At 41.1% G+C, this 13,164-nt stretch overlaps 1 protein-coding gene across 1 annotated transcript in view; it reads right to left on the bottom strand.

Moving 5' to 3' along the window:
- LOC144767508 (sulfotransferase 2B1-like) overlaps positions 1-13,164 on the bottom strand; it is a 465,586-nt gene that overhangs the window by 45,963 nt on the left and 406,459 nt on the right. Inside the window, exon 6 of the mRNA XM_078650925.1 lies at positions 8,851-9,031. Within this exon, the coding sequence (XP_078507051.1) occupies positions 8,851-9,031 (181 nt within the window). The remainder of the gene's footprint in view (positions 1-8,850; positions 9,032-13,164) is intronic.

Below are 13,164 nucleotides of genomic sequence, written 5' to 3'. Positions count from 1 at the left end.
TCAAACTATGGAACCACTCCTACCCCTTCCATATCTCTTCAACAATTACCACTGATCTAAAAAGTTATTTTGCCTCTCACTAAGGTTTCAGTACCCAGAGATAATCCAATACTTTGTGCACGTTTCAAGATCTTTAAAGTCACATTAGTGTCTACTTAGTCTACAGTTTGGATCAGGCGGCCATTTAAAGTGGAATTCCAGCTTCACTGACTCAATATATTTCTAATAGTAAGGGTGTTAGACCTGGTACCATTTGTGTGAGTCTCCCTTCCATTTTTCGCTGTCGTCTCCTCTGTTTTGGATATGTTTTTGCTGATTTACATGCTATGGGCACTGTGCCACTGCTATTCAGTGCCACAGAGCTTCATATTGTGAATTGTTGTAATGGATTAGTGACTCCATTATTAGCTTATTTGATTTTCTTATCAGACCCTAGTGCAGTGCACCATGTGTGCCCAGGGCCTGGAGATCAAATGCTGCTGGTAGGCTTGCAGCACTGATTGTGCCACCCACAGAATCAGCTTGTAACGTGTGTCTCAGGACTGCCATTGCAGAGCCTGTGTGCAGTCTAGTACTGCCATGTCGACTTGGTAAGTGCACCCACTTACCAGTCCCTAAACCTTCTCTTTTCTACATGTTAGTCTCCCCTAAGGTAGGCCCAGGGTGCCCCCATGGGCAGGGTGCATTGTAGGTAAAAGGTAGGACATGCCCTGGTGTGTGTGGGATGTCCCGATAGTGAATTACAGACAATTTTGTTTTTCACTATTGTAAGGCTACCTGTCCCCATAGGCCAGAATAGGCAGTTTGATTATAACATCTTATAATCCTAACTGACCCAGGGAACAAGGTAGGAATTCGAGTTTAGTATGCCTGAACTCGGAATGTTAAAATACATCTTTTAGTGAAGGTGGTTTTTACATTCTATGTTTGAAAATACCACTTTTAGAAAGTAGGTATTTTCTTGCCTAACCATCCAGCCTGCATCTGCTAGGTTGTGTATTGCATGTTTGGTTTATGAGTGACAGGAGGGCTTGGGCTTTAGCAGTCTAATGAGTCAGGGCTAGGCTGAATAGGACCTTGGCTGAATAGAGTGTAAGGGGCGGAGAATTCCTTTCAGCTACCTAGGCCAGGTCTGCTTTCAACAACGCTGTCTCCACCTCCTGCCAGGAAGCTGCACCAGTGAGGACAGAACTGGTGTTGGCCAGGTACAGACACTCTCTTCCTTCAGAGAACAAAGAAATTAGTAGTATAAATATTGGGGCCCAGACCCCAAGACTTTAGATCACTTCTGGACATCAAGACGGACCTTTTGCCAAGGATAAGAACCAGAGAATCTGTAGGGGTTTTTGACTTCCCCTGTGCTAGTGTGTAATTGCTGGGGTTGGTCTGCAGTGGTTTCTTTATTGCCAAGGAAAGGAGAAAGACTTTTATTTGCAACTTTCATCATCTTGAAGAAGAATCTCCAAGAACTGTGCTTGCCTCCTGCTGAAGTCTCAGGGATACAAGACTTTACCTACAGCTCCCCTCTGAATTTCCTTGCAGGGATTTCTGTCTGCAGAAGCCTGCGTGCTTTTGGGAGCTGGAAGCGCGACTCAATGAGAAGAAGCGTGTTGCATCCGCAGCTGTTGCCGTTACATCATTGGAGAAGCGTGCCGCCATCGCAAAGGTCGCTGTCGCGTCAACGGAGAAGTGTGTCTCCATCGCAGCTGTGTGTCATCCCATCAGGAGAGAAGCCTGTCACAAACACAAGGTTTGGCGTTGCATCACCGTAGAAGCGTGTCGCAGGGCCTGTCGTGGCTCCAAAGTTACAGAGTCGCTGCACGGCCGCAGGCTTGCAAGCAGAATCTTCACATCGTCGCATCGCATCAAGGGCGCCATCTTCTTGCATCGAAACTGGGCAGCACCTCGAGATCGTCACATCACTTTCTCTCCGGTAAGGAACAGACGTATTGCCTACATTGCGCAAGTACTGAGGAACAGACGCATCGCCTCCCCAAAGCAAGTAACCGACGCATCGTTCTCCCTGTGAACCTTTTGTTTAACGTGTGACGCATCCAAAGGTACTTTCTGGGAAACATGTTGCATTTACCATCTAAAGTGAACTGATTTATTTCTACCATCTTAAAGTCATTTTCCTTAATACTGTATTGTGGATTTTTCTCATTTGAGTCTAGTGTTAAGTCTTCATAAAGAATACTTATTTTTTATAAAACCTGTGTTGTGTCTATCTGTAGTGTTTTCACTGAATTACAGTATGGGTTTACAAATGCGTTACAAACTGCCTCTGAGATAATCCTTCCTGCTCATGCCAAGCTACCACAGAGTTTAGCAGAGGTTATTTAGGAGTGTAGGCCCCTTACTCTGACTAGAAGTAAGGGTTCCCATTTGGACAAAGGTGCAAACCATTGCCAACTAGAGACCCCCAGTTCTAACATTGGTGGTCAGAGGTGATGATTTGGACTTGCATTTGTGACTCATATACCCCTGATTGGTGTACACTACTAGTGAGTGCAGACAAAAAGCAACCACATACATTTTTTGGTAGAATTTTTTAGTTTTTTTTCCTTGGAACTGGTAATTTTGCCAAAAACTGCCAGTTCTTATTGCCATGAGTAAAGCAGCATCCAACGCATCTATGGATCTAGAATTTGAGGAAGAAAGGTTGGAGGCCTGCAATGTGAAACAGCAGAAAACCTTCTGTAGAAAATGTAAAGTTGCTACTCCATTCCTCACAAAGAAGGATGAGTTCCAAGAGGCCCTGAGGGCCTGGTGGGAAGCTAGAGATGCCCCTGAGTATGTGGAAGGGGCCGAGGATACAGATGGGCAGCTAGATGGGCCTTTGGGTCCAGCCGGGGAGAGAGTACCTTCCCCGCCAGGCAGCAGTGTTTCTTCCAAGGGGCTGTCCCCAGTAGAGCTGGCGGACAGGGAGAGAAATAGAGTGCATAAAATGGAGCTGACGAAGCTCAAGATGGCGGGTCAAAAGGACCTAGAGAATAAGAACCTGGAGTTTGAAAATAACAAGTTTGCATTGGAAAGACAGAGAATGCGATTAGAACTTGATAGAGTGTTGAGGGAGTTGGAGATCAAAGCTCTGGTGGCAGCTCGCCATCTGTGCCTGCAGAACGAAGAGTATATTTCCCTAAAGATATCATTAAGGATTTTCATAAGCATGAAGATATTGGGCAGTGGTTTGCGGCCTACGAAATGGCTATGTTGGCCCATCGGATCCCTGAGAAGGATTGGAGAGCGGGGTTGTGGGGCCACTTTGTTAGTGATGGGAGGGATACTTTGTTAGACATGTCCAGTGAGAATAGGATGCTTTATGCCCACAAGAAGGAAGCCCTGATGACCAGGTATGGGTTGACCCCAGAGCTCTGTAGACAGAGGTTCAGAAATTGTAAGAAACTGGAGGCAACCACCTGGGTAGAATATGTATCTTTCTTTTGCAGAGCTAGGGATGGTTGGATGAAGGGTAGCAAAGTGAATACTTTTGAGCAGCTCTATGATTTATTTGCATGGGAGCACTTGTCTGGTAACTGTTTTCTAGAGCTACGCCAGCACCCTATTGATAGCAAGCTAACTAACCCTAGGAAGCTTGCTGAAGAGGCGGACCGCTGGGTTAGTACCCAGGTCCACAAGGGTCATGTGGGAGACTTCGCCAAAGGTGCGCAGGGTCCCCAGTAGAAGAGTGGGAGGGACAAGGGTAAACAGAGGAAGTTCCAGATAGGGCCCCAAAGTAATTCTCAAGGGAACCAAGGGAAGGGTTCCCAGCCTCCCCCTGAGAAGAAGCCAGAGGACCCAACAGGTAAAACTGTTCACAGGGCCCCCCCTACATGCTTTAAGTGTGGTCTAGTGGGCCACTGTTGGTATGATCCCATTTCCTCAGAGGGATTCTAATGCACCACCTTGTGCACCACCCCGTCAGATGGCAAGTGTAGCCCTGGGAGGGGAGGAGATGGGTGCCCAAGGTGGGTGGGTGGGGGTCCCGCAGAAATGTCCCTTGTCTCAGAACTGGTTTTGGCCAGGTACAGACACTCTCTGCCTTCAGAAAGAAGGCAGAGAACAAAGAAATTAGTAGTATGAATATTGGGGCCCAGACCCCAAGACTTTAGATCACTTCGGGACATCAAGACAGACCTTTTGCCAAGGAGAAGGACCAAATAACCTGCAGGGGTTTTTGACTTCCCCAGCATCAGAGTGTAATTGCTGGGGTTGGCCTGCCACGGTTTCTTTAATGCCAAGGAAAGGAGAAAGACTTTTATTTGTAACTTTCATCATCTTGAAGAAGAATCTCCAAAGGCTTGAACTGTACTATCCTCCTGCTGAAGTCTCAGGGATACAAGACTTCACCACCAGCTCCCCCCTGAATTTCCTTGCTGGGAATTTCGTCTGCAGAAGCCTGCGTGTTGTTGGGAGCTGGAAGCGCGACTCAACGAGAAGAAGTGTGTCATCCGCAGCTGTCACCGTCGCATCATCGGAGAGGAGTGTCTCCGTAGCAGCTGTGTATTGTCGCATCAATTCGCGTGATTCAGGCCACAATAAATCGGCCCATGAAACGACTGCGCTCCAGCGATTGTTTGTAATCCTATGAGGCTTTACTCTCTTCACGCTGCCTGCTGGTTGCCTGATTAGTTCTATTAAAATAATGTGATTTGTAACTCCGAAATATGTGTTTTTAAAATTTGCTCACTACACTTCTATTGAGCTGTGTTATAGCCCCGGGGAAAGACTTTGGGGGCACAAGTTAGCAGTCTATTTTTTTACGCTGACTCAAGTCATTCAGGCCACAATAAATTGGCCCATGACACGACCGAAGGCACCCCTAAGGCAAGCCCGTCTGTGCCCGTCCGCGCCCAGACGGGGCCAGGGGCAGGAATCTATGCCGGTTTTGAGAGAGGAAAAATAATTTTTGATGCCGCACAACTTCATGCCATGAGGAAAGAGGTACCTAGTGAATGTGCACATGTTTTGTTGCCAGAAATTAGCTCACAATGTACCAACTGTAAATTCCGCTTGCAAAAGTCCACCCTCATTCCACTGGTTATTGCCATTGAAAGAAAGAGTACCATGTTGCTACTTAACTGTCGCTCGCTGCCTAAACACTCGACTGAAATCCATTTGCTTCTCGAAGAGAAGAATCCTGATGTTTTATTTTTAACTGAAACGTGGTTAAGTAGTGACACTGATTTTGACACTGTTCAATCTCTCCCCTCAAATTATGCTATTCAAAGGCTTGATCTCAATTCAGGGCGGGGAGGAGGCATGGTTATAATCTACAAGGCTAATTTTGTTTGCAGAATAAATGTGAACCCAGTCCTAGAGTGTGAAAGTCTCTCTTTTGTGATTGATTTGACCTCCAAGATTACCTTCTCAGGGATTCTGATATATCACCCGCCAGGTCCCCTTGGGCTTTTTAAGAAGGATTTACCAGAGGTGGCAGAAAATTTAGCTAGTTCCTCCCCTAACTTCACCATTTTGGGTGATTTTAATTTGCACTTTGATGGTGATTCATCAGTCTCCACATAAGAACTGGTCGACCAACTGACAATGTTCCAATTCGTATTAAAAGTGATCGGCCCTACTCATAGCAAAGGTCATATGCTGGACCCTATATTCTCCAACATAAAGCATCTCTTGGTAGAGGTCAGACCACTTTATACTCCCTTTTAATTTGACGCTGTCTGACGCAAATATACGAACGTTTAGAGCTGCTAAAATTGCTTGGAGATGGTCGAAACTCACATTAGACACCTTTATTAGCAATTTGAACAATACCGTTCCCCTATCTCATCCCAACCCTACTGTTGCCAATGATAATTTTAATAATTGGATTGATCTTGCACTCAACTCTGTCCTTCCCAAAAAAGAAATTTCAGAAAAGGTGGGAGCAAAAAAAACCCCCATGGTATTTCCACAATCTACGTCTGCTTAAACAGACATGTAAAAAACATGAGAGACACTGGAGGAAGGACTTTTCTGTCGGAGTAGAGTTAAATATGTAGAAGCTATTAAAATTTACAAAAAGGAAATTAAAAATGCTCAAGCTCTTTACTATCAGGGAAAGTTCCTCTCGGCGAACTCCTAATGGGAGATATTTAAAATTTCCAATACTCTCCTTACTCCTTCTAACTCCCCTATTTGCACTGACAATGTGCAATCACGATGTGATCCAATTGCTGACTTCTTTGCAGAAAAGATACAAATCATTTATAACTCTTTCCCTTCTACTCCTGCCTCACAAATGTTGGTATCAAGCGGTGGAGATAATCCTCCCACCCCCATCCTTGTGCTGGAGGAATTTCATCCTTTGGATCTCAAGACCCTGCAAAGATTGCTTAAAGAACTCAAGTTGGATTCTCCTTTAGATGTTGCCCCTCCCAGTGTTCTTCAAAAAATCTCTGAAGTAGGTTCACCTGTTATACTTGATTGTATAAATTCATCACTTAAAACTGGGATTATGTCACCACAATGGAAATATGCTAGAGTCAAAGCACTTCTAATCAAATTAACCATGACCCAGATATTTGGGGAAATTACCGTCCAATTTCCTTACTTCCAGGGGTCAGCAAATTAGCGGAAAAATATATTAAATAAATCTTATCGACCATTTTGGAAAATAATAATCTTCTTTATTTTATGCAGATGGGCTTCAGACTCCAACAAGGCAGAGAAACAGATATTTTGGCTATAGTTGAAGAAATCAGGAAGACCCTTGACAGTGGAGGCTGCACTGCTCTTCTCCTGTTGGATCTTCGATACTGTGTACCATCATCTTTCGATACAAAGACTGAGGGATGCTGGAGTGACAGGGCTGGCACTTAGGTGGCTTCAGTCTTTCCTCCAAAATAGGGTCTATACGGTTTTTGAAGGAGAGTGCTATTCAAAGCCTATTTCATTGACTCGTGGGGTGCCTCAGGGATCCTCCCGGAGCCCCACAATGTTCAATGTCTATAAGACTTCGCTGGCAGAAATAGTTCTCCCATTTGGGATACAGGTCGTTTCTTATGCAGACGATACTCAACTGATTATCTCCTTGAAGCAATCCAACCGATTAGACCCTGATCTGGCCACCTGCCTGCAGAAAGTTTTTGGTTGAGCAGCTCCTTCTTGAAGCTCAATGGATCGAAGACTGAACTCATGCGTTTTAGGAAAACCGCCCCCCCAAATATTGATCACCTTTGGCTTTATTGCCTAGTTTCCCCCCCCCCCCCCCCCTGGTCCTAAGGAGGCAAGACAAGAGACTAGGAGTCTGGATTGACTGCAACCTGGATTTTAGAAAGCAATCTAGTATAGTGGCAGCAAACTGCTACGGATTGCTTAGTAGGTTTAGAAAGATACTTCCTATCTTACTGTCATGGCTTGATTGCGCAAATGTGTTATACCTGGGAGCCCCCCTGGCCACTATCAAAATATTACAAATCGTACAGAACTATGCGGCACGCATGCTGGTGAACATGCCCAAACGTTCTTCTGCTAGTCCGTCCCTCACCACTTTACATTGGCTCCCTGTCCAGGAAGGAGTACAATTTAAAGCTCTTTGTATTACCCATAAATCACTGGCAGTAAAGGGCCCGCCTCTGTTCCGTACCTGGAGTCAACCATATGTACACAATAGAACCCTCAGGTCATGGACAAAAGGTCTAATCTGTGTGCCTAGGATCAAACATGCTCGCAGTGGAGGCTGACTGTTTTCGTATAATGCTGCTAGACTCTGGAGCAGTATTCCACTGCACATATGCTCTGAACCTGACCATCTTAAGTTCCCAAAACTGGTAAAAATGTTTCTTTTCCAGTCATTCGTTTGTAGCTTACCTGGTGTCTTAGAGCTGGGATGCCCCTGGGTAACCGCACGCTCTACAAATGTTCCTTCATTCATTCATCAATGGAGAAGCGTGTCGCAAACGCAAGGGTCGCGGCTTCAAAGTTACAGAGTCGCCGCACGGCCGCCCGGCGTGCATGGATCATCTTCACGTCATTGCAACGCATCAAGGGCGCTATCTTCTTGCATCGCACTGGATCGTCGCATCGCAGCAAGGTGCCATTTTGTCATATCGCAACCGGGCCGCACCTCGAGATCGTCGCATGACCTCCTCTCCGGTAAGGAACAGATGCATCCCCTACTTTGCACAAGCACTGAGGAACAGACGCATCGCCTCTTCCGAAGCAAGGAACCAACGCATCGTTCTCCCTGCGAACCTTTTGTTTAACTCGGTGACACATCCAAAGGTACTTTGTGGGAAACGTGTCGCATTTACCATCTAAAGTGAACTGAGTTATTTTTACCATCTTAAATTCATTATCTTAATACTGTATTGTGAATTTTTGTCGTTTGGGTCTAGTGTTAAGTCTATATAAAGAATTCTTATTTTTATAAAACCTGAGTTGTGTCCATTTGTAGTGTTTTCACTGTATTACTGTATGTGTTCACAAATGCTTTACACACTGCCTCTGAGATAAGCTTTCCTGCTCGTGCCGAACTACCACAGAGTTGAGCAGGGGTTAATTAGGAGTGTAGCCCCTTACTCTGACTAGAAGCAAGGGTCCCCATTTGGACAAAGGTGCAAGCTATTGCCAACTAGAGACCTCCAGTTCTAACAGAGGGCAATTATTTAAATGATCATACATGCGACCAGGGAGCTCCTTTGTGTCTTTTATAAGATGATTGCTTCAGACACCTATACAACAGTGTGTACACCCACCTTAAACTTCACGTTATGTAACTCGCTTATCTTCCTGTTAATCACAAGACACACAATCCTCATCTGATGTTTAACCGCATCACTTAATTTCCATTGTCCAGAAATTAGTTAAAATAGAAGGCATAACAAGTACAAATATGTTTTATAGTACCTTTCCTTATAAAGGAACCATTTTTGTGGTCTAGAAATTCTGAAGGTAACAGGGTGAAGTTTGCCATCTTATTTTCCTTCATGCTTTTGAAGGAGGCATTTTCCACTATGGCATCAATGGCTTTTTCATCAAGTTCCTTCTCCAAGAAAGTGGAGATTTTCTTCACACTGCCGCGCAGGTCCTGGAAAGATACAAGAATCATAGGTGTTGATTGTAATTCAATGGGAAACAGCGGTTTCAACACGGGTGTTAGCACGCAGGTAGGTAACAACGCAGTCATTACAACGACCGCGTTGTTGTCACGCATGGCTTTACATCGCAAGTTGTTTCTAAGACTTGCGCTAGGTGGGGTGCAACACCAGGGAATGTGTTGGATTTTAAACACATTCCCAGCTGTTGCGCTAACTGGAGTAGGAATTGTAATTTATACTAATCCTAAGTACAGCGCGCCATCTAGCGCAAGTCGTAGAAATGACTTGCGTTGTAATGACCGCATTGTTACCTACCTCGTGGTAACACCACTCGTTGTAAAGAGACATATTCTAAATCAACTGTTATTTCCCATCACTTTGCAACAATTGCTATTCAGTATAGAGAAAGGTCGTTTGTGGTCTAATGACTGCTGCATTTGATTGGAGAACAATGAAATGGTGATAGTGAGCACAAAATAATCAGAATGTTGGTCTTGCAAGGCGTGAGAAAAAGGTGTTATTCATAGAAAGCAAATCTACAAATTACATAAAATATTTGCTTATTGGAGAAACAACCACTGTACCATCTTGAGATTTATTTTAAGCTATAATATGGCTGGCTGCTAAGACATAAGGATCCCAATCACAGCCCTCTGCACCCATCAGAATATGCACTTATACTAAATCTCATTTTATGACCTCAGTGATTCGTCAATTATATGTTATGTTAATTGGAACTTGGTACACCGCAATGACTTGACCCTGAAGTGACATCACGGTGCTCTGACAGGCAGGATATGAAAGAGGCAACAAGTTAAAGCACTCATGTTTTAAGATGTATTTTGAACCCAGAAAAACTGGGACATGCACGACCCAACCCAGTTACATTTCCCATATCAAAAAAGAGAACAGTGCGGCTGACCAAGGTTAAGCACATCAATTTCAAAGTGACAGAAATAAATCCATAGATTGTGCAAGACACGTCCGGAGCTCGCCACACCAATGCTCCACTGCAACACAGATACCAAAGGTCATAAAGGTAATGTACAAGAACGCTTTGGATTTATCCAAAAATTCTCTTTATTCTCTTAAGTCTTTTAAAATCTCAGCCAACGCGTTTCGTTCGCTTGGAACTTCGTCAGGGCTGAAAAAACATGCAAATAAAAACACCCTAAGTATACACATATAAAATATATGTGTATACACATTACATATATAAAAACTACATATATAAAAGCAACATTGATACATATATATCTCAAAATTTCAGGCAATGGACTGATGGTAACATGACAAATTTGACCAGAACTGAGACCACGGGGACGGGAAAAGTATTATCCAATATTTTTAAGAGGTACACAGAAAACTAATACGGATATATCATCATACATCATATACATACATATTCATTTCAAACAAATTTTTTGTTAGTTTCATCTAACAACTAGCAACACACATAGAAAAACGGTATACACTCATAATATCGAGTTAAAAAAATAGAATGGACACAATATCGAATGGACAGAATATAGACTACAAAAATATTGAATAGAATAGCATTAATATCGAATCAAAAATATAGAATGGACAAAATATCGAATGGACAGAATATAGACAACAAAAATATAGAATGAAAGAATATAGACAACAAAAATATAGAATGGACAGAATATAGACAACAAATATATAGAATGGACAGAATATAGACATCAAAAATATCGAATATGAGGTAAGTAAGTTAATATCATTTTTTTAAAGTATTTTTTATGTTAGTATATGTGTGAAAAGTGTATATTTATTTTATAATTTATTTTAATTAATAAATGTTATGGTATTTAAGTTTTTGCGTAATATAATTCTGTAGCGGGTTGTGGGTTTATAGGGGAATAGGGTGGGAAGTAATTTAATTATAATTAATTAAATAGGTTAATTTATTTATTGGTATTTATTTTGAATTATTTGTTAATTAATAATTAATTGTTAATTTATAAAAATATAATTGGTAATTATTTTAATTAATTGATTAATTGATAATTATATTAATTTTATTAATGAATTTTCTGTAGCGGGTTGTGGGTTTATAGGGGAATAGGGTAGGAAGAAATTTAAATATAATTATTTAAATTTTTAAATGTATTTAGTGCTATTTATTTTGAATTAATTGATATTTGCATTTTTAATTGGTAATTAATTAAAATATAATTGGTGATTAATGTTAATTAATTGATTAATTGATAATTATGTAAATTGTATTAATGTATTTTCTGTAGCGGGTTGTGGTTTTATAGGGGAATAGGGTGGGAAGTAATTTAATTATAATTAATTACATTTCTAAATGTATTTATTGGTATTTATTTGGAATTGATATTTACATTTTTAATTGGTCATTAATTAAAATATAATTGGTAATTAATTTTAATTAATAGTTTAATTGATAATTATGTTAATTTTCTTAATTTCTTTTCTGTAGCGGGTTGTGGGTTTATAGGGAAATAGGGTGGGAAGTAATTTAATTGTAAATAATTAAATATTGTTATTTATTTATTGGTTTTGTTTTGTTGTAATTTTTAATAATTTTTTAATTGTTAATTAATTAATTGTTCATTGGTAAATAATTTGTATTAATTGGTAATTATTTGTAATACTTTTTTTTGTATTTTTAATTGATTAAGTATTATAATATATAAAATTGTTAATTACTTTTAATTAATTTGTATTGGGATTAATATTTAATTTATTTTTATTCATATATGAAGTATTTACTTTCCCTACTGTTGCACTCACTGGAGTGGGAATAGTAATTTTTACCTCCACGCTTTCCAATGCTTTCCTTACTGTTGCACTCTTTGGAGTTGGAATAGTAATTTTTACCCCTACGCTATCCAACACTTTCCCTACTGTTGCACTCTTTGGAGAGGGAATTGTAACTTTTAGCCCTACGCTATCCAACGCTTTCCCTACTGTTGCACTCACTGGAGTGGGATTAGTAATTTTTACCCCTACGCTATCCAACGATTTCCCTACTGTTGCACTCTTTGGAGTGGGAATAGTAATTTTAACTCTCCCGCTATCCAACGCTTTCTCTACTGTTGCACTCTCTGGAGTGGGAATAGTAATTTTTACCCCTATTTTATCCAGCGCTTTCTCTACTGTGGCACTCACTGGAGTGGGAATAGTAATTTTTACTCCTACGCTATCCAACACTTTCCCTACTGTTGCACTCTCTGGAGTGGGAATAGTAATTTTAATTCTCCCTCTATACAAGGCTCTCCCTACTGTTGCACTCTCTGGAGTGGGAATTGTAATTTTTACCCTCCCGCCATCCAACGCTTTCTCTACTGTTGCACTCACTGGAGTGGGAAAAGTAATTTTTACTCCTATGCTATCCAACACTTTCCCTACTGTTGCACTCTTTGGAGTGGGAATAGTAATTTTAACCCCTACGCTATCCAACGCTTTCCCTACTGTTGCACTCACTGGAGTGGGAATAGTTATTTTTACCCCTACGCTATTCTACACTTTCCCTACTGTTGCACTCTCTGGAGTGGGAATAGTAATTTTTACCCCTACGCTATCCAACGCTTTGCCTACTGTTGCACTCACTGGAGTGGAAATAGTAATTTCTACCCCTACGCTATCCAATGCTTTCCCTACTGTTGCACTCTTTGGAGTCGGAATAGTAAATGTTACCCTGCCGCTATCCAACGTTTTCCCTACTGTTGCACACTCTGGAGTTAGAATAGTAATTTTTACCCCTACGCTATCCAACGCTTTCTCTATTGTTGCACTCTCTGGAGTGGGAATAGTAATTTTTACCCCTACGCTATCCAACGCTTTCCCTACTGTTGCACTCCCTGGAGTTGGAATATAAATTTTTACCCCTACGCTATCCAACGCTTTCCCTACTGTTGCACTCACTGGAGTGGTAATAGTAAATTTTTCCCTTTCTGCTATCCTACAGTAAAAATATTGTAATTTTTTTATTAATATTACGTGTATATATATATATATATATATATATATATATATATATATATATATATATATATATATATATATATATATATATGTATATATATGTATTAATACATTAATTTGTATTATTTTATTTTTTTACTTACAT

Source organism: Lissotriton helveticus, chromosome 7, assembly GCF_964261635.1.
Source record: "Lissotriton helveticus chromosome 7, aLisHel1.1, whole genome shotgun sequence".
NCBI classification, from domain to species: Eukaryota; Metazoa; Chordata; class Amphibia; order Caudata; family Salamandridae; genus Lissotriton; species Lissotriton helveticus.
Note: the sequence above shows the minus strand (reverse complement) of the source record. Positions and strands in the feature narration are given on the sequence as shown.